The sequence below is a fragment of the Camarhynchus parvulus genome, chromosome 9 (assembly GCF_901933205.1).
Source record: "Camarhynchus parvulus chromosome 9, STF_HiC, whole genome shotgun sequence".
Taxonomy (NCBI): domain Eukaryota; kingdom Metazoa; phylum Chordata; class Aves; order Passeriformes; family Thraupidae; genus Camarhynchus; species Camarhynchus parvulus.
Genome location: NC_044579.1, coordinates 24,669,460 through 24,695,130, shown reverse-complemented (window position 1 = coordinate 24,695,130; position 25,671 = coordinate 24,669,460). Strand labels below are relative to the sequence as shown.

Genomic DNA, 25,671 nt, shown 5'->3' with positions numbered 1-25,671 from the left:
TGGAAAGACAGGAGTCTGCTAAGGAAGGCAGGAGCCTCCCCTGAAATGGAGAATGTAAACCCTCCCCACCCCTCCGAGTTGCTATAAATTTTAAATTAAGGGGCTCTCAGGCAAAAATATGGGAGCAGGAAATAACAGTTCTTTAATAGGGAAGAAAAAAAAATGAAAGGATAAAATAAACAATGCAGTCCACTAGAACAACACTGACAGAGTCAGAACCCAACCTGACACCCTGTGGGGTGCTGGCAGCAGTCCCATTGGAAATGTGGCTGCAGTCCTCCTGCAGTGTCAGGGGTGGTTCTGTTGGACCAAGGGGGATCTGTAGAGAAGGATGTATTCTTCCTCTGAAGATCCAGTGGAGGAAGAGGCAGCTGCTGTTCCTCTGGGGAATCCAGTGGAGAAACTGTGCTGGTGTCTCAAAACCTCTGGATTATATCAGGGCAGCAATGCTTGGCTCCTCCCTCTGGGCTGAGCATCTCACAATGGGATGTTACAGTTCTTATCAGTCATGCACCGATATTCAATAGTCTGTTATCAGCAGATGTCCCCTCCCGAGGGAGGTGTGAATGTGGTCACTCAAAGAGAGAGATAAGGCAAACTGCTCACTTGACAAGGCAATCTCCCATACAGATGGTAATGGAAAACATCTTGCATGCAATTTTCAACACCAAGAGAAGGCTGCAGCTTTGCTGGGGGAGCAGGGGCACCATGCAGGTGTGCCCTGGCACACAGCTGGGTCAGGGGGTCCATCTCAGCCTCCCTGGCTTCAGCACAGTGCCCCAGGGGTGCCAGGGGCTGCCTGTGCCTTCATGTCCAGTCCCATTCCTCAAAGGCAGGAATCTGCCAGCTGTGTTTGCTGCAGGGAGCAATCTGCAGAGAGCAGGGCTGGCCTTGGCTCTGATGGCAGGGCATGGAGAGTGTTTGTGCTCCACAGCTGAGTGTGCAGCTCCAGAGCAGCTCTCAGCATCCATGGCCCAGCAGAGGAGCTGTGATCCCACAGCTCAGGTCTCTGCAGGACAATGACAGAGTCCACCAGGGTTTGGAAATGACAGAAGTGAGGCGGCCTGGGAGGCCAAGCTGAGCCAGCTGTGAGGAGCAGAACAGCAAATCTGCCCCTTGCTCTGCAGAGCCCTTGGAGGGCCTGGCAGCCAGAGCAGGGGCAGAGGCTGTGGGGTGACCTGTTCCAGGGCAAACCTGTCACAGACACATTTTATGGAAAATCCTTGCCTTAGGATTTTTCCTCCTGAGAAGCTGAGAGGCCTCAGGAACAAAATGTAATCAACGGTTATCTGCTGCTGTGGAATGCAACAGGTGCATCTGGGATTGGTCTCATGTGGTTGTTTCTAATTAATGGCCAATCACAGTCCAGCTGGCTCAGACTCTCTGTCCGAGACACAAGCCTTTGTTATTCATTCCTTCTTTTTCTGTTCTTAGCTAGCCTTCTGATGAAATCCTTTCTTCTGTTCTTTTAGTATAATTTTAATATAATATATATCATAAAATAACAAATCAAGCCTTCTGAACCATGGAGTCAGATCCTCGTCTCCTCCCTCATCCAAGAACCCCTGTGAACACCGTCACACAAACCCCCTGGGACAGGCAGTGCAGGGAGGCTGGATCATCCTCACCCAAGGCCTCCTGGCTGCTTGGAGAAGCTTGGTGCTGGCTGTAACATCTGCAAACCCCCCAGCCAGCAGAACCAGTGCACATGGACCCCCAAAGACAGCTCTGGCAGTGCCAAATATCAATGGGCTGCCAAAAACTGCAGCTTAGAATTTCTGCTGGCAGCCGGATTTGGTACCAGCACTGGCTCACCCCAAGCTCAGGGGTGTCCTGGAGGATGCAGGGCTCTCCCTGGTGTGGGGGTCCCAGCTGTGGGTTTCTCTGGCTCTGCATTGAAGGCACTCCAGACAGCAGTTTCATGTTCACACTCAGGTGTTCATTATTTCTTATCAGTAAAACAGCCTCACTGCTGTGAGTTCTGCAGCTTTTCATGAGAAGGCACAAAATGCCCAACAATCTCTTGGTACAAGCTCTTTTAAGACTAAACTGTCCAATGAAGAGCTGACACCTGGATTATTTTCCCTTTTAACCCAATAACTGATCCCACAGAGCCCACAGTGCAGACTTTCCTGCCCAATTACAAAATGCCACCCAAACCCCTGCAGAAGAAGGAAGAAGAAGCATGAAGAAGAAACCCAGGACAGCACCCTGTGCCCTCCATCTTGCTTCCATCCACAGCACACTAAAAATCCCAAACCTCAATTTCTCACCAAGTGACACACCTGCACTGCTCTCTATAATCTATTGCACACTTTTGTGGGTTCCAGTCTATCTTGGGGTCTGGGAAACTTTCTCCATGGATGAGGGTCAGAGTCAGTGCTGCCCTGGGGGTCAGGGCACCCAGAGCAGACACAGGAATATTCCCTGTGCTGCCCTGGGGTTGCACACCCTGGCCCTTCCTGTGTTCCAGCACTTTGCACAGCCCCAGCAGTGGTGTGCAGAGGTGCCCAGTAAGGACCTGTCTATTGGCAGTGAGGAGAGAGAGACAGGGACTCGGTGTGATGGTCAAAAAAATCCGAATTTATTGTGAAGTACAACTGCTTATATACTATTTTAGGGAGGCTAGTAATGTTTTGCTACAATGATTGGGTTAAAAATCACATAAACAAACTTATGCATTTTAAACATCTCTTGCTTGCAGAAGTCTGATGTAATTTTCTTTTTCCAGTAAACCTGTCTGATTGAATCTTCTTGCAATCTTGATTTAATCCTCAAAGTTCTGTTTGCTCTTGCCAAGGCATCCTCTTATCAAATCTCTTATGCTAACCAGGTCCAAAGTGCATCATCTGACGTGTGTATATCCCAGTATCTGTCTGTGCAAAGCACCTGGTCAGGATCAGCATCCCAGATTCAGCTGGAACAGCCAGCTGACTGCAAGCAGCAGACAACCATCCTGCTCCCAGCTCTTGGAACAGCATGTGCAACCTTAAAAATGCTTGCTGGAAACAGATAAATCATTTTGTGAGCTCATGGGTTAGACAGTCACTAGTCAGAGTCATTGACAAGTCCTCTCACATGACTTGTCACAATGCAAATCCAATGGATCCCAGCTTTGGTGTCACTGTGTTACTCTGTGCTTGGGGATTTGTCACAGACATCTTTTATGAAAAATCCTTTTCTTAGGATTTTTCCTCCTGAGAAGCTGAGAAGCCTCAGAAACAAAATGTAAACAATGATTATCTGCTGCTGTGGAATGCAACAGGTAGATCTTTGATTAGCCCATGTTAGTTGTTTCTAATTAATGGCCAATCACAGTCAGCTGGCTCGGACAGAGAGTTCGAGCCACAAGCTTTTGTTATCATTCTTTCTTTTTCTATTCTTAGCTAGCTTTCTGATGAAATCTTCTATTCTTTTAGTGTAGTTTTAACATAATATATATAATAAAATAATAAATCAAGCTTTCTGAAACATGGAGTCAGATCCTTGTCTCTTCCCTCATCCTCGGACCCCTGTGAACACGGTCACAGCCTTCAAATTATCCATCCAAGCAGATCAGTGCAAGGCTCAATATTCTGCATTTCTGCACAGACTCCTGCCCTGAGTCACATCAGGTAAATCTGCCTTGAGCAGCAGTCACAGGCAGGGCAGGAAAGCCAACACCCTGGCATGGTTCCCACCAGCCCTCTGCCCCCTTGGTGCCTCATGTGTTATGGAAAAGACAGAAAAGTGCAGCAAGGAGGCCTTTGATGTGTTCCATGTTCATTTCCTTATGTCAATTAGCAAGTGCAGAGGTTTCCAATGCAGGAAACAGCTTGGTCCAGCACGGGCAGGAGAAACTGGGGGAGAACAGCTCTGTGTTCAGCAATTCCCTTCCCAGCAGGAAGGGGAAAGGGTGATCACACTGCTCCTCCAGCTTTCATCTGGACAGCCTGAAATACACACGGGCAGGAGACCTTTCTCCTTGTTAATGCCTTTATTAAAAGCGATCAGTTTGGGTGAGGAGAACCGACGGGTCCGCACTCACGCCGCCGCTGCTCCCAGGAGTGACTCGGAGGAGGAGGAAGAGTGCAGCTGTGTCCCCTGGTCTGTGGGCAGAGCTGGGGGCTCCATCCTCACAAGAGCTCCAGGAAATTTCCTTTCTGGTTCAACATTTGAGGTCCTCTGTCCAGTCAACATCTTTAGGTTAGGGTGAGGGGTAAAAAGTCTTGGCAGATACTGGACTCTGTTCCTCACGTCTAGACATTGCTTTGATTCATCAATTTTGTGTTGGCTCGTTGTTTTAGGGGTTTTTGGCTAGGTTTGGTGAGGGGTCTCTCCCGTTCCATGCTGGATCCGATGTCATTTGCATGCTGACTCGATGTCCCTTCCCCTTCACTGTCGGGGTGCCATCCTCCAGGAAGCAGCAGGGTGTCACTGACAAAAGGGGGAATTCTTAACCATCAACAACAGGTGATTACAATAACAAACAGTTAGAACTCCACCCTGGCAGCAACTGGTCCAACCTATGAACTCTGCAACCTTTTAAAAAATTGGGCAGCTTTTCTACTCATAACAGCCTGAATAGCCACCATAAACTGGGGCTGAACTGGGCCTCATGTGAGACAGACACATTCCCAAAGGCAGGAATCCTGACAGCTGGAACACCTCAGCCACCAGGGAAGGGAAAATCAGTCTTGAGCTGAGCCCAGGGAGGTGCAGAGGCCATGCAGGTCAGTGACCCAAGAGGGAAATCACCTCAATCCACCCACGCTCAGGAAAACCAAGGAACTGGCTTTCCTGGCTGCAGCCGAGTTCAGTCCCAGGGAAAATGAGGTGGAGATGTTTCTGCATTTCCCCTCTTGGACAGCAGCAGGAGCTCTGCCCATGCAGGATGCTCGTGGTTATCTCTGCTCAGAGCTGCAGGAAGGGCTCTTCCTTCTGTGGGCAGTGGAAGGTCTGATCCCTACCTGTGATACCTTGTGGGGCTGCCTAAAACTGAGGCCTGACAGAATTAGGGGGTAAAAATCAGTTCTGTTTATTGAAGGGCCTTCAGGTACATTCAGGGCAAATGAAGCCCCCCCAAGGGCTACACCCAAAAATGGACCATGGCTCACAGGTTTTCACACTTTTATAAGTTTGGGCCATTTGCATGTTGGGGGTCAATCTGCCAATTCCAGCCTCAGGTAATGAAGCCATGCACCCCAAGTTTGCTCCCCCAACTCACTTTTATTTTACATCTCTCAGGCCCTGAGGCAGTGAGGTGTCCTTGATTGCCAGGCCTGGAGAGGAATTGTTGTGTCTGCCCAAAATGGGAAAGCAGCAGCTCACACTGTGTGTGGAGTTTAGAATTATACACTAAAGAGCTGCAGGATTACAAATACATGAAAAATATAAAAGGTGAAATCCCAAGGCATCATGTGGATACAAAGCACAGGTGCAAGGAGGGCCAGATTCCAGGTGCTGCTCTGGAACAGCAGGAGACCCTTCCCCCTTTGGGATTCCCTGGAGGATTTGCCCAGAGGGGCTCTGCCTGTCCGGGGAGCTGCAGGGGAGGTAACCTCTGCTGGGTGTGCCACAGCATGATCTGTGCCACAGCTCTCACCCACCTGATGAGCACACTGAGGATTTTCCTGGTTGAAAACAAGGCAGCTGTGATATTTTTTTCCTCCTGTAGTTCCAGTATTTTCCCTCAGGTGCTTCCAAACCTCGGCAGTGTCCAAGCCCAGGCAGTGAGGGAGGCAGAGCCTGCAGGGACAGCAGGGGCAGCCCTGCCCTGCAGGCTGAGCTCCTCTGCCCTGGCTCTCCCTGGTGCTCTGCTGTGTGCCCCAGACAACAATAATTGTTCCATCCTCAGTGAGAGGAACACACTCCACCAGTCACTACTGATTAAAGAATCAGTGCAAGGTGCAGAAGGAGGGGGACCAAACCAGTGAGAGCATCAGTGGTGCTGAGGTGTTGTAACAGCCATTCTCACTGACACATGGGCTGTGCAGATCCAGAACCCCAGAGGACATCCCTGCACAGGGAGCCCCCTGGCTGTGTACAGGGAGCTCAGGGTGCCTGGGTTTGAGCAGCCAGGTGTCTGCTAGGGAAGGCAGGAACCTCCCCTGAAATGGAAAATGAAAACCCCCTCCCTATGAATTGTTATAATTTTGAAATTAAAGGGGCTTTCAGGCAAAGATATGGGAGTAGGAATAACAGTTCTTTATTAAGGAAAAATTAAAAGAAAATATAAAAATAAAAATGCAGTGATATAAACCAACCCTGCCAGAGTCAGAGCAGTCCCTGCCCCCTGTGTGTCAGGGGTGGCACAGCCCCATCCCATGGGGGCTCAGCCCTCCTGCAGTGCCAGCTGTGCTGCTGCTGGAGCAGGGATCCTGCACAAGGGGGGAGTTTTCCTCTGCAGCTCCAGGGCTGCTGCAGATGGGCCTGGGCTCCCTCTGGCAATGTAGGGCAGCAGAAAGCTGCTCCTCTGGCAATGCACGGGCAAAGGCTGCTGTGCTGCTCCAGGCTCAGATTGGATCCAGGTAGGAATGCTTGGCTCCTCCCCTGGGCGCAGCATCTCCCCATGGGATGCTGGAATTGGATCAGCCCTGCAGGGACACTCAGTGGCCATGGACAGCAGAGATCTCCTGGAGGGAGGGTTGGCTGTGGGAGAGATAAAGAAAAAACTGCCCAATGGACAGCAGAGAACTGCCCCAGCTCTGACAGATGGGGACAGAACACACAGCCCAGCCACAACTTGCATTTCCAGCCTCAGACACAGGGACTGGGAAGAATGAGGCCACACCTGGAACCCAGCAGTGCTGCATGGTGCCCACACTTGGTGCTCCAGCCTTTGCAAACAACAACCAGGATGAATTATTTTAATATTCTGGCATTTGAAATTAATTTTAGTGACTACAAGACCTCTCCTTACAGCCCTCTATGTCTATAACAGCAACTGAGGGACTGAATTGAGATTTAAATTTTGATCTTAAATCGTGAGGTTCACCCTTGAGAGGACAGGGGTGGGTGTGAGAAGATGCTGTGAGCACTTCAAAGGGCACCTGAGCCAGAGAGCTCCTCCCTTGCAGCCCACAGGGCCCTCACTGACCCCTCCAGCACTTCCCAAGCCCGCTCGGAAATGAGAAAAATTACTGCTGCAGAGCTGAAAGGCACCAGCCCAGCAGATGGAAATGGATTTCTTCTCTCTCTCCTCACCCCCCCAGCAGCTCTGGCAGAGCTCTGTGTTGATGCTGGAGCAGCAGCTGCCAGGGAGCCATCAGGAGTGGCTGGTCCCTGCGTGGGCTCTGTGATCCCCTGCCAGCCTGAGACCACCTGCCTTTCTTAGAGCCAGCTTTAGGTGCTTTTGGCCAAATTTCCACAGCACCAACCTTGTAAATTCACTTACCACAGGAGATTTTCCACAGCCTTCACTTACAGGAAAAGAAAAGATGATTTTCAGAGGCAAATCCTCCCCCAGCTCTTAGTGCTGGGCAGCACCAGGAGCACGGCCCAGGGTCAGAGGCTTTGTTTGGACCCAGACTGATGGGTGCCCTCTTTGTATGAGCAGGCAAACTTGGGGTGTTTTGGTGCATCAAGGCACATGGACACAGCCTGTATTTCAGTTTGAAGCTGAGGCAGAAGCATCAGTGGGTTTGGAGCACGTTTTGTACACCAGGAATGGTCACATTTGTCATCTGGTTCCCTTTCACAGCACAGCCAAGTGAGGTGGAGCTCTCCACAGCCTTCCAAAAGCAGGGAGATGCTCAGGGCAACCCAAATTGTACCTCAGTAACTGAGGGAGACAAAGGTAAAACAGCACAGGAAAAAGGCAGGGGGAAAGGAAATGTGTGACTAGAAAAAGCAATAATTTTTGTGGACTTGTCAAGCCTGAGAGATACAAATGTCCTGATGCGCCTGAGGATTCCTCTGCCTTTTCACAGCCCTCAGAAGAGAGGGGGGCACCTCTCAGCTGTGCAGGTCACAGGTGTAAGAGCCTAAATGAGAGATTTGGGACTCCAGGTGGCTCTCCAAAATGCAGTTTGTTGTATCCAAAATGCAGTTTATTCCATCCAAGATGTCACAGCAGTCCAGGGTGGTGGGTGACAGAGCTGTGCCCACAGCTGTCAGCTCCAGCTGCAGGCAGGCCTGCAGACCCTTTGGGTTTGGTTACAATGCATTATAGACTTTTCTTTTGGTTACAAGGCATTATAGACTTTTCTTTGCTGAGCATCTTCATACAGCAGAACCAATCTATACCTTAACTATTATCTATAGCCTATCATAACTACTGTAATTACCATGTTCATGTTACTGTTCTCCAATCACTAAAAGTCGGTACATTACAGTTTAAGCTAGAAGTTGTTTTTCAGTTTTCTTGCAGTGGAAAGTTCTGAGACCTTTTTTCTATTTGCAACTTTGCTGACTTGTTTGCCTGTGCTCTCTTTGTGCTTGGTAAAAACATCTTCTTGTTTGGGGTGGGTTTATCCTTTGCTCCAAGTCATAAAAACCCCTTCTAACTCACACACCCTTTGCCTCCTTGGTTAGCCAGTGAGACTGGCTCAGCAATTCTTCTCTTCTATATGAAAACTTGCTTCCATCTCTATTCCTTCATCAGACTCCACATTTAAAAATCTTTCTGCTAAGCATCCATATCTGTGAGACTTTCTTGTCAAACTTTCATCCTTCCCAACACACAGACATCTGCTGGAATCTCTGCTTGGGCACAGGGGCAGGGCAGCCCAAACACCTCCAGCAGGGAGAGCAGAGCAAGAGGGAAAGGACAGTGAGAGGGAAAGCAGAGCAAAAGGGAAAAGAGAGCAAGAGGGAGAGCAGAGCAGAAGAGAAAGGAGAGCAAGAGGGAGAGCAGAGCCCCTCCTGAGTGCAGCCAAACTCCAGGCCCAGCTCCCCCAGCCCAACACCTCTTCTGCAAAAGAAGGAGGGAATTCTGGTTGAAAATATTCAGCAGCTGGAGGCAAAAAGAATTTCTTAACAGATGTATTATTCCTTCCTGTGCATAAGGTGTTCCATTATCCATAAAAATCCCCTTAGTGCCAGGTAAGAAACCAAGAGTCAGGAATGCTGTGGTTGTGGTTGGAAGGAAGGCTCTGCACTGCCCACAGACAGCCTTGCTTCTCTTCCTGAGCAAAGATTTCCAGCCCTGAGAGTAATTGTGGGGGCTGCCCTGGCACTAGCACCCACTGGCTTCAATCAGTTTCCATCTCCACTGTCCCTGCCAGCTCAGCTTTGCTGGGTGAGCACTGGGGCTGGCAGAGCCCCCAGCTCCAGCCAGGGCAGGGCAGGGCAGGGCAGGGCAGGAAGCTCCTCTGCCCCTGCAGGAAAAGCTGCTGCATCTTCTGTGACTTTCTGAGGAATGATAAACCCTTTCCATTCCACACCTTTCACCTCACATTCCCCCATTTCCCCCAAAATATTTACATATATTATAAAATATATCTTTTATAATATATAAAATGATATATTATATAAAAATATATATTATTTATAAAATTATATATTCTATATAAATATTTATATTTATATGCAGAAATATTTATATATAAAGATAAATGAGAGGGGCTTCTAATTGTCCTCTTTCATACAGGAAAGGCCTGGGCCCCAACCAGGAGGGACAGGGCTTGGCTGGTGTTGCACAAAGGGCACCACAAAAGGTTTGCCTTTCACTCAGACAAAGGAATTGCTCTCCCCACTCTCATCCTCGTGGCAAGGCACGGAGTGGATGGGGCTGTGAGGAAGGCAGTGCTCCACTGTGAGTGCAGCTAAGGAGATCCTAGCTTTTATCACTGTTCTTAGAGACTTTTAACATAATTCAAAGGTTTGAATGTTAGCAGGGATAGAAAAAACTTCCTTAGAAATAAAATCTAACTTGTTTTTGCAACATTTCTGCATGGGAGTGTCAGCCATTTAGTTCTTCTCCAAGCAAAACTTTTTTTAATTAGTATTAGGACAGATCATGAAGTATTGTTAAACCAGCACTGTTAAACCAGAACTTCAAGGAAATTCTCAGTAATCATTGAATGGGTTGTGCTGGGTTTGAAGGGACCTTAAAGATCCTCTAATCCCAGCCCCAAAGGGCTGAGGGCTTCCCCTGAAGCATCCAATTTAGCTCCCTGCATTTATCAAATATTAGAAGCAGGGCATGTGCTGATGGGCAGGGACAGCAGGAGCTCTCACATCCTCCTCAGAAGGAGCCAGGCTGACCTGCAAGGCCCAGGCTGTGCAGTTGAATTCCATCTCCACTGAGCCTGGTTGCTCAGTCCATTTCAAACAACCCCAGCCATGGACTCTCTGTGTCTGATTGCAGAGCTCTTGGGCTCCCTTTGAGCAGGCAGTGATGCCTCAGGGTGCTCAGGGCTGCCTGTGCTGCCCCTTCTGTCCTTAGGAATGGAATGACAAAATTATCCTTTGTCTCCTTAAAAAGGAAAAAAGCCCAGAAGTTTCTCTCCTCAATTAGGTAAAAAGACACCTCATAGGACCCTGGAGGACTTCACCTCAAACTTAAGGATGGCCAGTTGGACAGAAACCAAAGAGTCCTGACTAAGCAATTTACTAGAAAAAGAAGAGAACAAAAGGAAATAATGGCTTTTGTGTAGTGTTTTACCCCACAAAGAGCCTCTTGCACCTGGATTGGTTTTTCTCTGCAAAGAGTTTTGGGGTTTTTTGCCTTTTATTAAAACTTTTCTGTTTCCAACACTGCCACAGAAGCCATCCTGCTGATTTTATGCCATCTGAGGTGGCTGAGCTATCTCAGGTGTGATTTACGTCTCCAAGAGCTTATGAGACCTGGCTCGAGGAGACCAAATATCAGGCACCTTCAGGCCAGCACATGCACACTTTGGTTGAGGTTTTTTTTTCCCTTTATCTCCTTATCCTGACATTTCTCATGCTCTCAGTCCCATGAGTGTTGCTGCCAATTCTCCAGCTCTGGAGAGTGTGGTGGTTTCACAGAAAGGCAGAGAGAGCACAGTCAGGCCCTCAGCTGAGGTTCTCATGTAACCCTGGGGACCCAGGAGTTCCTCACAGGGGATTTTAAGGCTGAGCCCCCCAGGTGGCTCAGCTGTGCTCTCCAGGCCAGGATGTGGCTGAGCAATTTCCACACCCAGTGCTGAAATCACGGATTTTGCTTTCCTGGTGAAGTGCTGACTCTGTTCTTTGTGCACGGAGTCAGCAGCACCAGCCAGGGATGTGCTGTGTCCACAGTGACCTCTGTTTAAACCTGGCCTCATTGTTTGCTGCATTGGTCCCTCACCCACAGCTCCTGCCTGTGACACCCCACACAAACACCACTTGTGAGCATTTCTGCCCCTGCACTGCGAGGATGGCTGCGTACAGTCCCAATTATGGTCAGTGAGATTTTTTAAAAGGCAAATTAATCATTTCTGCAGGCTCAATCACCACCTTGAGGTGCTTCTCTGCAGGAGAAAACACAAAGAATCTCAGGCAGTAAAAAATCAACAGCCATGGGAAGCAAGAGATAAAAACCATTGCAAGAGCAAGGTGGGGCCAGGGCTTGCAGCTCCCCAGTCCTGCTAACTCAGTACACTGGGACACACATTCAACACTGAAGGTGTGATACACAGGCAAAATGAATTTTAGGAAACCGAAAAGATAATTTTAGAAGGAACAGAGACTCAGTTTCCACTGAAGAAAATATGAAGGCTATAAAAGCACATTTTTCACAGCTGTTTTCTACACCAAGCCCTACAGAAACAGTGAGATTTTAAAAACAAATTTCTGGCACAGCAGATTGAAGTTTAGATTTTTGGCCAAGCCAGAAGCAGAGCAGAGTGCACAGCCAGGGTTCCCCTGTGCTGAACTCCTGCTGCTGCTGAGCCAGGAGCAGCCTGGGCTGAATTCCACCCTCCATGGGCCAGAACCAAGGGCAGGCACAGGCCAGACCTGTGCTCTTGGCTTTCCTGGAAGTTATTTGGACTGTGGGAAATGGAAAGGCAGAAACTTCCACAGACATGGGAGGGTTTGATCTGCAGCCTTGGGAGAAGTTTGGATGTAAAAATACAATACACAGACATTAAGCAGGAAAATCATAAACTTACGTTTCTATAGTTGTAAGTAAGAATGTGCCTTAAGTAAAAAATGGTATTGATAAGATGGTGAAGGGTTTATAATGTAAGGGTGGGGTTGTATGGAATAAGCTGAGAGTTTAGAGGTTGTGATAGAAGCATTTGTGTGCATGTGACCCCATGGGGTAAAAGTATCCACAGTGCAGTAGAAGTGAGTAAAGGTGATAGGTTAGAAAAGCAAAATAAACCCTGTGGCAACTGCCCATTGGATCAGAAGGTTCTATATTGCCTTGTAATGAAGAACTTGTGACTGCTTTGAGCTCTGGCTGACTGCCTGCTCCTCTAAAACCTCACAGCCTCTGAGACTGATGTTTATCTGAGCAGTAAATCATAGCCCCAAAATAGTCCCATCCCTTTAATTAATGCAGTGATAATAATAAAAACAAAATTAAACTAAAAGCCCACAGCACCATTCAGCAGCATCACTTTTGCAGAGCTCTTTGCTTTGCCCACCTCCAGAGGGTGATCTGCTGCCAGGCACAGCTACAGGGTGCAGCCAAGGCTCCATCTGCTGATGGGGTGCAGCAACATTTCAGGGCTGATGGGTTTGATTTGGTTTTGCAGAAGTTTTCTGCATGTGTGCCACATATGAATATCTCAGGTTTCCTTGGCTGACCAGGGGAGCCCTGTAGACAAAAGCAAAAAATGCTTCAAGGAGAGTTACAGAAGTGGGAGGATATTCAAAATTTCTTGTGCAAACCCAGGCACTGGGAATATTCCTGTGTCTGCTCTGGGTGCCCTGACCCCCAGGGCAGCACTGACTGTGACCCTCATCCATGGAGAAAGTTTCCCAGACCCCAAGATAGACTGGAACCCACAAAAGTGTGCAATAGATTATAGAGAGCAGTGCAGGTGTGTCGCTTGGTGAGAAATTGAGGTTTGGGATTTTTAGTGTGCTGTGGATGGAAGCAAGATGGAGGGCACAGGGTGCTGTCCTGGGTTTCTTCTTCATGCTTCTTCTTCCTTCTTCTCCATGGGTTTGGGTGGCATTTTGTAATTGGGCAGAAAAGTCTGCACTGTGGGCTCTGTGGGATCAGTTATTGGGGTAAAAGGGAAAATAATCCAGGTGTCAGCTCTTCATTGGATAGTTTAGTCTTAAAAGAGCTTGTACCAAGAGATTGTTGGCCATTTTGTGCCTTCTCATGAAAAGCTGCTGCACTCACAGCAGTGAGACTGTTTAACTGATAAGGAATAATAAACACCTGAGTGTGAACATGAAACTGCTGTCTGGAGTGCCTTCAATGCAGAGCCAGAGAAACCCACAGCTGGGACCCCCACAACTGGTACCCCCACAATTTCTGACCTCATAGGATGAAAATAATAATATCCTGCTGCTGGCAAGGAAATGGAAACCTTTCCTTGCTTACCTGTGAAGCCATTCCCTGGCATCAGCAGTCTGGAAACCTGCAAGCTTTTCTCTTTGATTTAGGAAAGAATAAAACACTTCCAAAGTCAAGGGGTGATAGCTGTGAGTGAGCTGAGCGGGAGCCCTGCTCAGGGTGATTACAGGGAATTCCCTCCAGAGCCCTCCTGCCATCCCAGCTCACAGCAGCCCGACTGCCAGCTAGAGCACTCCACTAAAACATTGTCCTCTCTGGTCTCATCTGAAGGAGGAGGTGCTTGGGTTTCCTTTTCTGTTGATGGAAATCAATAGAACCAAAGGAAGCTTTTGGTTTTCCTTGAGGTGCTCCACAGGCAAGGCCTCACCCACCTGCTCCCCAGGAGCTTCCTGGCATGGGGGGGACAGGAGAGCCTTGGGAAGGCACAGAGGAGCTGGGATTGTATGGGGATGGAGAGCTGGGATCGGTGTGGGGATGCAGAGCTGGGATTGTGTGGGGATGGAGAGCTGGGATCGGTGTGGGGATGCAGAGCTGGGATTGTGTGGGGATGGAGAGCTGGGGTTGTGTGGGGATGCAGAGCTGGGATTGTGTGGGGATGGAGAGCTGGGATTGTGTGGGGATGCAGAGCTGGGATTGTGTGGGGATGGAGAGCTGGGATTGTGTGGGGATGCAGAGCTGGGATTGTGTGGGGATGCAGAGCTGGGATTGTGTGGGGATGGAAAGCTGGGATGTGTGTGGGGATGGAGAGCTGGGATTGTGTGGGGATGGAGAGTGGGATCGGTTGTGAGGGGATTGTGTGGGGATGCAGAGCTGGGATTTGTGTGGGGAGAGAGTGGGATTTTTATAGGCTGGGATTGTGGGGATGAGGTGGATTGTGTGGGGTGAGGGTGTGTGGGATGCAGAGCTGGGATTGTGTGGGATGCAGAGTGATTGTGTGGGGATGAGAGCTGGGATTGTGTGGGGATGCAGAGTGGTGTGTGGGGATGGAGTGGGTTGTGTGGGAGGAGAGTGGGTTGTTTTGTAGAGTGGGATTGTGTGGGGAGGAGAGTGGGATTGTGTGGGGATGAGAGCTGGGGTTTGTGTGGGGAGAGAGTGGGATTGTGTGGGGATGAGAGTGGGATGTGTGGGGAGGAGAGCTGGGGTTTGTGTGGGGATGCAGAGCTGGGATTGTGTGGGGATGCAGAGCTGGGATTGTGTGGGGATGCAGAGTGGGGTTTGTGTGGGGATAATGGGATTGTGTGGGGATGCAGAGCTGGGATTGTGTGGGGGATGGAGAGCTGGTGTTTTTTTTGGGGGGCTGGGATTGTGTGGGGATGCAGAGCTGGGATTGTGTGGGGATGCAGAGCTGGGGTTTGTGTGGGGATGGAGAGCTGGGATTGTGTGGGGATGCAGAGCTGGGGTCTGTGTGGGGATGCAGAGCCCTGGCAGCTGGTGCTGATGCCTTGCAGTGCCTCTCCTCAGGAGCCTCACACACCAAACCAAGCACAAATGATGCAAATTCAGCCCCACTCTGGTCTCCAGCCCTGCTCCCACCCCAGTCCAGCTGCCTGGAGTTCATCACACAGCCTGAGTGAAGTTTTATACCAAGGCATGGCAGACTCTCAAGAAATCCATACCCACGAAATGTGCAGTGCAAAATTCTTATTGAGATACAATGGAAGAAGATAAATGTGAGCTTTGTCTGAGATGGCTGTGAATAAATCTGAGCTACTGATGCCTGTGGTGGCTCTGAGTGAAATATTCACTTCTTTCTAATGGAAATATTTTGATTAACAACTTTTATTTGCCTAGCAGCAAATGCCATTTTTTTCCTTTTAAATCACAGACAAGTGTCATAAAAGATTTCATTTGCACATTAACAAGATATTTATAAAGTACTTGGTATTGAGTTCCCTCAGCAGGCAATTACAGATATATTCTATTTTTTGAACAGTTCTGGTTGGGTTTTTTAATTAGTCTCAAGGTGACTTCCAACACTCAGATACATCCTGAGGGATTCCCCATAAAACTGCAATTGTAATAATGAGTTCCTTGTGCTTACTGCAGCACTTCTGAGTGCAGGCATGACACAGCAGCCACTGAAAGGTCTGGTTTTCGAGGCACACTGACAACAGCAAAGCAGCCAGCAGAGTTTCATGCATTGGGATTTACTCTCAGGTTTTGTGAGCCCAGAGGAGCAGCCTGCTGTAAATCACTTGAATTCAAGTGCTGCCTTTTGCATGGATCCAGGGAGTTCCCTCAGCCCCAGTGCTGTGGGTACAGCACACCCCATCCTGCCTGGGCATCTCCTGGCAGGACTGGGCAGGACTCTGGGAGCTGCTGCCCTCTGCTCACACCAGGCTCATCGCCCTCCTTGCCTCCTGCCCAGGATACTCCTGTTAAAACCTGGGGTTTGCAGTGAGCTGGAGGAGGCTGTTGTAGCTGCAGAGCACTTTTGCTGGTCCTGCTGATGCCTTGGGATTTCAGCTTGTGTGTTTTTCATGTATTTGCAATCCTGCAGTTCTTTAGTTTATAACTCTTTGTGCTCTTCCCAGGGAGGTGGCACAATCACCATCTCTGGATGTGTTTACAAAAGCCTGGACCTGGCACTTGGTGCTGTAGTCTGGTTGAGGTGTTGGGGCTGGGTTGGACTCAATGATCTTAGAGGTCTCTTCCAACCTCATCATTCTGTGATTCTAAACTCCACACACAGTGGGAGCTGCTGCTTTCCCATTTTGGGCAGGCACAACAATTCCTCTCCAGGCCTGGCAATCAAGGACACCTCACTGCCTCAGGCCCCAGAGATGGAAACAAAAGTGAGTTGGGGGAGCAAACTTGGGGTACATGGCTTCATTACCTGAAGCTGGAATTGGCAGATGAACCCCCAATATGCAAATGGACAAAACTTATAAAAGTGTGCAAACCTGTGAGCCATGGTCCATTTTTGGGTGTAGCCCCTGGGGGGCTTTGTCTGCCCTGAAGGCCCTTCAATAAATAGAACTGCTTTTATTTCCTTAATTCTGTCAGGCCTGTGTTTTTAGGTAGCCCAAAAAGGCATCACTGCCCAGCTGTCAGGGCCACACTCAGCACTCACCACCCCAGCCCTGCCCTTAGTGCAGCCACCCCAGGAGCTCCCAGGTGTGGGAAATAGTAAAAGTAGGAAGATTATCAGAAAGCTAGGAAAGCAGACCTTGGAGCAGAGAAACTTAGAATCATCTTCAGCTGCAAAGTCTGGAGGTAGAACAAGTTACAATGGTACAGCAAGCAAGGACATAAAACAATAGCTTGATTTAGATAGACCTTAAGACTGCAGGAAAATGTGCTTAGCAAGATGGTAGAAGGTTTTAAGATTAATAATGTTGTATTGTGTATTGTTAATCGAAAGCAGACAAGCAAACATTGTGTGAAGCAGGTGTACATGTGCTTTTAGTAACTGGCTAGAACAACTGTCTGTAAGCTCTAGCAATGTGCCATTGGCTAGAAAGCTTTTAAGATGCTCTGTAACAAAGCCATCTTTGGCTGCTGCTGGCTGTACCTGAGCTTTGCCATTCTCCCACTGTCTCAGCCATGTCCCGCGGCTGATGCTGCAGTAAAGCTCGAGCAAGGCACCCCAGCACTGCTGTCCTGTTTGTGAATGCCCAATGGACACAGCAGCACCCTCCCTGACCCTGGCTGTGCTCTGTCCCCAGGTGAGCAGCTTGTCCCGGGGGCCGGGCCGGGGCCGGGAGCAGCGCGTGCTGCTCATGGTGATGGTGATGGTGCTGTGCTTCCTCCTCTGCTGGCTGCCCTACGCAGCTGTGGCGCTGCTGGCCACCTTTGGGCAGCCTGGCCTCATCAGCCCTGCAGCCAGCATCGTCCCAGCCATCCTTGCCAAGAGCAGCACTGTCTACAACCCCATCATCTACGTGTTTCTGAACAAACAGGTCAGTGAAATGCTCTCCTTCCTTCCTTCCTTCCTTCCTTCCTTCCTTCCTTCCTTCCTTCCTTCCTTCCTTCCTTCCTTCCTTCCTTCCTTCCTTCCTTCCTTCCTTCCTTCCTTCCTTCCTTCCTTCCTTCCTTCCTTCCTTCCTTCCTTCCTTCCTTCCTTCCTTCCTTCCTTCCTTCCTTCCTTCCTTCCTTCCTTCCTTCCTTCCTTCCTTCCTTCCTCCTTCCTCCTTCCTTCCTTCCTTCCTTCCTTCCTTCCTCCTTCCTTCCTTCCTTCCTTCCTTCCTTCCCTTCCTTCCTTCCTTCCCCTCCCCCTCCCTTCCCCTTCCCTTCCCTTCCCTTCCCTTCCTTCCCCTTCCCTTCCCTTCCCTTCCCTTCCCTTCCCTTCCTTCCCTTCCCTTCCCTTCCCTTCCTTCCCTTCCCTTCCCTTCCCTTCCCTTCCCTTCCCTTCCCTTCCCTTCCCTTCCCTTCCCTTCCCTTCCCTTCCCCTGGATTCCATCTGGGCAAGGAGGGACAAAATAGCGAGGGGAGATCGGCACTGTAATATTTTATAAAAAATCCCTTCACCAGGATTTTTCTCCTGAGAAGCTGAGAAACCTCAGAAAAGAAATGTAAACAATAATTATCTGATTGCTTGGGATGTGGGCTGGAGGTTGCTTACCAACAGTGCATCTTTGATTGGTTCCATGTGAATTGTTTTTAATTAGTGGCCAATCCCAGTCCAGCTGTGTCAGGACTCTGGTCAGTCACAGGTTTTTAGTATAATTCTTGTCTAACCTTCTGATGTCTCCTTTCTCTTTCTTTAGTATAGTATAGTATAGTATAGTACAGTATAATATAATATAATATAGTATAATATGATATAATATGATATAATATAGTATAATATAATATAATATAATATGATATGATATGATATAATATAATATAATATAATATAATATAATATAATATAATATAATATAATATAATATAATATAATATAATATAATATAATATAATATAATATAATATAATATAATATAATATAATATAATATAATATAATATAATATAATATAATATAATATAATATAATATAATATATCAGCCTTCTGAGAACTTGGAGTCAGTTCTCATCTCTCACCTTGTCCTGGGACCCAACACCACAACAATTAATAGCCACAGGAGATAAAAAGAGCATCAGTGACATGACCCAGATCCATGAGAGGGAAGCTCTGAAAAACGGCTCCAAGGAGCAAATCTGTTCCACAAATCTGCATTTTTGGTAGTTGGACAACTAGCTCCCCACATGTGCACATAGCAAATGATTTTTTGGTCCTTCCTTTCCATTGCCCAATTCAGCAGAAGAGAAGGAATCCATGTTCTGGCAAGAGTGGGAGCACCAGAAATTGTCTGAGGTGACTCCGATATGTGAAGTGTTGTGAGGATGTGAGCCCTTGCTGCCCCACACCCAGCCCAGCACATTGCCCACAGCAACTCCTCCTCCTCACCACACCAGCCCTCTGATTTCCTCTTTAACCCCCCTGAAATCCTTCAGGCACTCTTTGTCCTGCTCTCCCCTCCTGGGGCTGGTGAGGATCTGCCAGAAGGCCGTGCCAGAGGAGCTGGGCTGGCCCCTGGCACAGGGACTGACAATGAAAGTGAAGATGAGCAGAGATCTACAGAGAAAACCAGAGAGCATCAGAGCTCCTCCAATCCCTCAGGCAGCTCCAGCTCCACCAGCCCATGTGCTCAGGCACTGATCTTTGCATTGCTGGGATTACAGCAGGTGGATCATTTGTTTCTCTGGGTCCAGCCAATTGTCCACTTGAAATGATTTTTGGAAGCTGTCAGGAAGCAGAGACAGTAAATTGCTCACTCTCTCTTGGATACAAATGATGATGGTAAAAGATTGATTTAAATCTGGCTTGAATTAGCTGTGGTGTTTTTCCTGGGACATGAGAAATTGCCAGGGAGTGAAAGTTTCCATGACACCATCCATCATCTCCTCAGCATCCATCATCTCCTCAGCATCCACCAGCTCCAGCACTCAGTGCCACAAACAGCCCAGGGGATGCAGCCCCTTCTCTGCAGAATTCCCTGACACCTTCCCTGGGATAGGAGCCTTTCTTTCCCTTCTCCTCCATAATTCAGCTTTTGAATAAACTCTCTGATGAAACCCCTGCAGTGCTGGGGAGCTGCTGCCATCCCCTGCCAGGGAAAGCCCAGCACACAGAGGGTAACTCTGCCTCACTCCAAACACCCCCAGCCCTGGTCACCTCCAGAGAGGCAGCTCAGAGCCCCCAGGCTGATCTGAACGTGTGCATGGCTGCAAAGAGCTCTCCAAAACAACACAGACTGGGCACAGCAGTTTTCTACAGACAATTCTAAATTAATCTCTTTACTAAACAGCTTGCTGACACAAGCAGCAGCTAGACACAAATTAAACCGGGTTTGTCCATGTCAGACTCCTGAAGTTCAGCACAAACTTTTACTCCAGGTGCTCCACACATGCTTCATTTTGTTTGTGGAGGGGGTTTTGTGGTTGGGTTTTTTTAAATTTTTCTTAAGTTCCACTTGGTTTCCATTGCTCAGTTGGTATTTTAGCAGCAATCAGTGCAGAATGAGAAGTCAATAGTTTGGGTTTCCCTGCACTCAGGAGGGAACCTCAGGCCAGAAGGTGCTGCAGCCACCCAGGAGTGCCAGGCATGGGAGAGCAGGAGCTGTTGGTCACCCAGAAAACCACACTCAACACCAGCCGCATTCCTGAGGCTGTGGGAATCTGGAGGAGATGCCTTGAGAGCTCATACAAGCAACTGCCCTCTAATTCTGGGCTCTTCTCAAAACAATTCTGTGTCCAGGCTCCCCCCCTACTCTGGTCAAAGCTCAGAAATCTTTAATGAGGCTGGATAAAATCTGAGAGCAGGCCAGATAAAATAACATTCACATGCAGGAAACGCATCCAGGCAAGGAGCAGGTGAAGGTTAAGCAGATTGAGGAGACTCTCCTGTGAAACAGGAATTCACTGGGGATTAAACAGCAGCAGAAAGGTACCTGGTAAGAGCCATGTGAGCTTCACCATGAGGGGAACAAAACCTAGAAAATAGACAGTTCTGCCCATGAGTTTTGAAGCTGCTTAATATTTCAATGCTGTGGTGAGAGGCTGATGAAAACATTCTGATTATTACAAAGTTTTTAATCCTGAGAAAATGCAGTTTCTCATTGGAAAAAAGGAACCTCAGCTGATGCAAAAATTGTTTAAAACTAAAAAAAAAGCCACTTTCCCCAGCAAGCAAGGCTGCTGATGAAAATCCAGCACGATTTTTCACTTGGCTGTTGATAACAAGAGTTGTCAGAGCTTGTTGCTAGCAGCTGTGTTGTACAAAGAATTACCAGTGATGTTGTTTTGGACTCTTGAGTGCAGAGATCAGTTACCAGCCTGTGACCCTGCAGCCTTAGGGAGGCCACGCACACAATCCACACCACCTAAAACACTCATTTTTTCAGCTACAGGCTGTTTCCTTGTCCTCGTGCTTTGCACATTCCCTCTGCTCTCAGATCCACAGAATGTTCTGCCGTGCAACTGAAAAAATCCCTCCAGTTATAGATATTGAACCAACCCCTCCTGAGAGCTTTAACATCTCATCTTTTCCCCGGTCAGACCCAAACCAAAGCAGCCAGCATCAGTTCCATTGGTAACTCAATTAATTCAATCCATTCCCCACTCTGAGCAAGGGGATGTATCCACATCCTGGTGCAGGCAGCAGGAGTGACTCTCAGCTCCCCAAAATCCCTGTGCCACAGCAGGGTTTGCAGCAGGTGACAGATCCTGCAGGCTGGGGAAGCTTTAGTCCCTTCTATTCTCTGCCACCAAGTCAGTAATACCTGTGATCAATAAAACACAGGACAGCTGTTGGAGGCCTGTGACCTGTCCCAGAATTTTGTTCAAGGCTCTCTCCCCTCTGTGCTGCTCTGCTGAGCACAAGGACATGTGTGACATTCACATTCTCTGGACAGAGTGAGACAGAATTCTCTCTCCCAGGATTTTCCTGGAGAAGCACAGAGAAAAGAAGAGAAAACAATTCTCATCTCTATTCTCTGCCCCTGTTGTTTTTGCACGTGTGGAGTGTGTTATGGAGATTGTTTACCTGAAGGGATTTGTCAGGTGGATTCTGCTGAGGATTGTTCTGTTTCCTTGGCCAGCTGGCCCAAAGCTGTGTCCTGGCTGTCTCAGTCAGTTTTTTCTTTAGTCTCTTTAGTATAGTTAAAATATAGCATTCATGTAATGTAGTATAGCTCAATAAAGCAATTGTTCAACATTCTGAGTCATGGAGTCAGATGCCAACCATTCCCTGCATCAGGGGCTCCCTGCATTCAATAGATATGTTTTATTTGACAAAACATTTCAACCTCCAACACAAAACACTGTCACACCCATGCTGTTCCAGAGCTATCCCAGGAACTTAATTAATACCAAATCATGAGATAAAGCCTGGCTTATAAAACCTGAGCTGAATTAAACTCCTGCTGACTTGCTGTTCTCTTTGTGTGTCAGTTTTACAGGTGCTTTGTGGAGCTCCTGAGGTGCAACAAATCCCCCCAGAGCTCCTTGCCCAGGCTGAAAAAGCAGCAACAAACCCCAGGTTCTGCAGAGCTTCTGCCAAAGCCCAGCCAAGCCCAAAAGAGAGATCCAGAGTGTGGTGCTGTAGGAGGGCTCCAAGAAACAAGCTGCATGTGAGGAGAGGGGGCACAAGGCTCTCCAGGAGGGAATGGGCAGCCTGCAGATGGTCCCTCTCTCCCTGGCTTGGATTATCTCCTCCAAAAAGTCTCACACTGCTTTTCAGTACAAACCCCAACAGATCATGATGAACTATGCAGTTACAGGGTAAAGCTCTACTAAAATTTAAAGGGCATGTATTGGTTATGCTTCAAACTTTAGAAATTGCAGCTGAAGCTTAGGAAAATATGTATTTTAGGGACTTTTTGTCAGTTTACAAAGTTAGTGCAGCAAAAGATAACTTCCCCCAGCACTCAGTGAAGGAGCAGCTCTGAATGCACAGCACTCAGCTGGGCAAAGCCCCTGTCTCTGGAATCTCTGTGAATGCCACTTGGTGAGCATTAGGGACAAAGCAGAGGGATCCCAGCCCTTTGGGACTCTGGGGGGCTCTGGGGCCAGGGCAGCCAGGGAGGCTGAGGCTGCAGGGCAGCAGTGGGAGCAGAGCTGGGAAACAATTCTGCTGAAACAATTCTGCTGAAACAATGCCAGGACCCAGAACATCCCTCTGGCTGTCCTGAGCAGCCCAGACCCTGCCAGGGGGCTCAGAGACCCTGGCAGAGAGCCCAGAATGCCCCTGTGGTTTTGATTATGACCCATGGAGCAAATTACCAACCTTAGATCTGCAAGCCATGACAAATTAAGTAGAATGATAGTGAATTTATCACAAGGTGAAAAAGTAGATTTTGGGGTTTTTAGAATGGGGATTCAGGGGGCAAGATGGAGGGAACTGGGTGTGTCCAGCCTTTCTCCTTCTTCTTCTTGGCCTCCATCTTCTGCTGTGATGTTGGCACTTTTGGATTGGTTTAGAGTAGAAGCTCACTGTCTAACACAGGTGATAGGTATTGGAAAGTGATTGCAAACATTGTACTCGTAGTTTTTAGTATAAACACATAACACTGCCCTGGGGGCAGGCAGAGTGCCTGGAACTGTCCTGCTGGATGGACCTGGGCAGGGCAGGAGAAAGATTTTTATAGATAAGATACAATAAACAACCTTGAGACCGAGAATTGAAGAGCCCTGACTCCTTCTTCAAGCACCAGGCTGGGAAAAGAGACTTTCTAACTTTTCCTGGGGTCACTCTGACAAGCTAGAGATCCCAACAAAACAATTCTGCTTCCACCCAGAGCTGTCCTGTGACCCCCCAGGGGAGCTGGGGATCCTTCTGCAGGATCCTCCTCCGGGGCATCTCTGGGAGGGAGGGAGGGACAGTGGTGCCTCCTACAAACAGAAAAGCATTGGGAAGCCCCAGAAGGGCAGCTGGAGGGAAAATTATAAACAAAGAAAGAGGGAACAACCTTCTCCCTCATCAACTCTGAGCACAATCTCAATATTTTGACATATTTGAAAATATTTGACAATATTTTCATCCCAGATTGGAAGGAAAACATGAAATGGCACCATTCTGTGGAAAGTTACTTTTCAAATCCCAAACCACATGGCAATGCCTTCTTTCAGAGGAGTTTCACACAGAAGCAAATGCACAGCCCTGCCAACAGAGCTGTCAAAAACTTGTACCACAGTGCTGTAATTACCATAATTAGCCAGCACAGGGGTCTGGGGGAGAGAACACTGTGCATATCATTACCAGGGTACCTGCTCCAAAAGGATATTTTTGATTTTTCAGATGATCAAAGCTGTCTTTTTCTTCCAGGGCTGTGGGTTTGTTTTTTCTTTGCAATATTAACAAAAGCTTCCTTGTAGTCACAACATTATTTCACAACCTATTTCTTTTTTTATCCCTAAACCACAATTGTGCTAATAACCTAAATGACACCAAATGTTTTAAAATACAGAAGCAGAAGCCATGAATTTAGGTTTTTACTGAGGTGATATTAGTGGATGAAATCTAAGCAATAGATGCACTTACTGCTAAGCAATACTAATCAATTATTTATTCCCAAGCACATATTTTTAAAGAGTAGTTTGTTATTTTCAGATCGGAAAGCATGCCAGGAAATTTTCAGTTCATCTTTTCCCTTGATATTTTCTCCAGGTGGATTGTTAAATTCCAGTATGAATTTCTACATTAATAACAGCATTGCAGCTCTCTGACTGGTGAGTTTTGTACATGTAAGGATTTGTTCTTAGAGCATTAAATCTGGTGTTGGTAGGTGTCTTGGACAATTTAAATAATTCACGGTTTGTGATAAAAATGTGTGTTTTCAACACAAATTGTTGGTTTCTGTTCCATTAACCCTGTAACCTGCTGCAAACACCTCCTGAGAGCAGCTTGTAACTGCCCTGCTTGGAAACATAATAAATATTATGTAAATAAAAATATTCTCCTGTGGTACCTGCCCAGCCTCCTCTCCTGATCAGCTCACCACCACAGCCCTCACCATTCCACATGTGGCACCAGGGACAGCAGCTGCACCTGACCTGGGCTGCCCACAGCTGCTCTGGCCAAATTGCTGGATAACACCATCCAGGTGACACCAATTTCATGAAAAACACACAGAAAAGGCCACACACACACACACACACACACACAAACACACCAGCACAAGCAAAACAACACCAAAAATCCCCAGATTTCAATTTACACTTCCAAAGTGACAGCAAAATTCTCCTCCTTGAAAAGTCTCTTCAGGCAATGGGAGTTTTCTCACCACTGTAAGAGAGCTTCAGGCCCACAGTCTAAAAATTCATTTAAAGCAAATCAGTTCTCAGGGCCCCTGTGCCTCACCTGGAATTGACCAGAAATAGCAGCTCAGCTGTAAAAGGCCAAGGTCCCAGATTAGAAGAGAACACGCCCAAGTCCTGCAGGAGGAGGAGGAGCACCCTCTGGAGCTGCAGGGAGCTCAATCCCAAGGGATTTGGGGTTCCTGCCACCTGGGGACAGCCAGCACTCATTCTGGAGTTACCCTGCAGAGTTTCTGTCAGCTCTGGGGCAGGACAGCCCCAGCCAGGTAGGAAGCTGACACACATGTTATTTTTACACAGCACAGGGCCAGGGGAGAACTAAACTTCGTGTGATGAACACTCACTGCAGCTGCTATAGTGACTGATTTTATTTGCCTTCCACAAGGGCTAGATGGCTTTTAACCCCCTAAGCCTTAGAGAACATTGCCCAAAAAAGTGGGCAACACCAGTCACACCACTGACAACTGAAATAACATCCAGCCCCCAGAAAGTGCTTTTGTGTTTATTGGGTTTCCCATCAAACTCTGAGCAAGTTCAACAACAGATGAACTAATTACACCAGAATGACACCAGTGCTTTCAGCAGCCCATAACAAAGCAATGTGCAATGGCACAGACATCTTTTATGAAAAATCCTTTCCTTAGGATTTTTTCCTCCTGAGAAGCTGAGAGGCCTCAGGAACAAAATGTAACCAATGGTTATCTGCTGCTGTGGAATGCAACAGGTGCATCTGGGATTGATCTCGTGGTTGTTTCTAATTAATGGCCAATCACAGTCAGCTGGCTCAGACAGAGAGTGGAGCCACAAGCCTTTGTTATCATTCCTTCCTATTCTATTCTTAGCTAGCCCTCTGATGAAATCCTTTCTTCTATTCTTTTAGTATAGTTTTAATATAATCTATATCATAGAATAATAAATCAAGCCTTCTGAACCGTGGAGTCAGATCCTCATCTCTTCCC

General features: G+C 47.8%; 1 protein-coding gene across 1 annotated transcript in view; it reads left to right on the top strand.

The window, feature by feature from the left end:
- LOC115907050 (pinopsin-like) overlaps positions 1 to 22,030 on the top strand; it is a 28,602-nt gene extending 6,572 nt beyond the window's left edge. Inside the window, 2 exon segments of the mRNA XM_030954677.1 lie at positions 17,077 to 17,310; positions 21,848 to 22,030. Coding sequence (XP_030810537.1) covers positions 17,077 to 17,310; positions 21,848 to 22,030 — 417 coding nt within the window.
- The last annotated feature ends 3,641 nt before the right edge of the window (positions 22,031 to 25,671 follow it).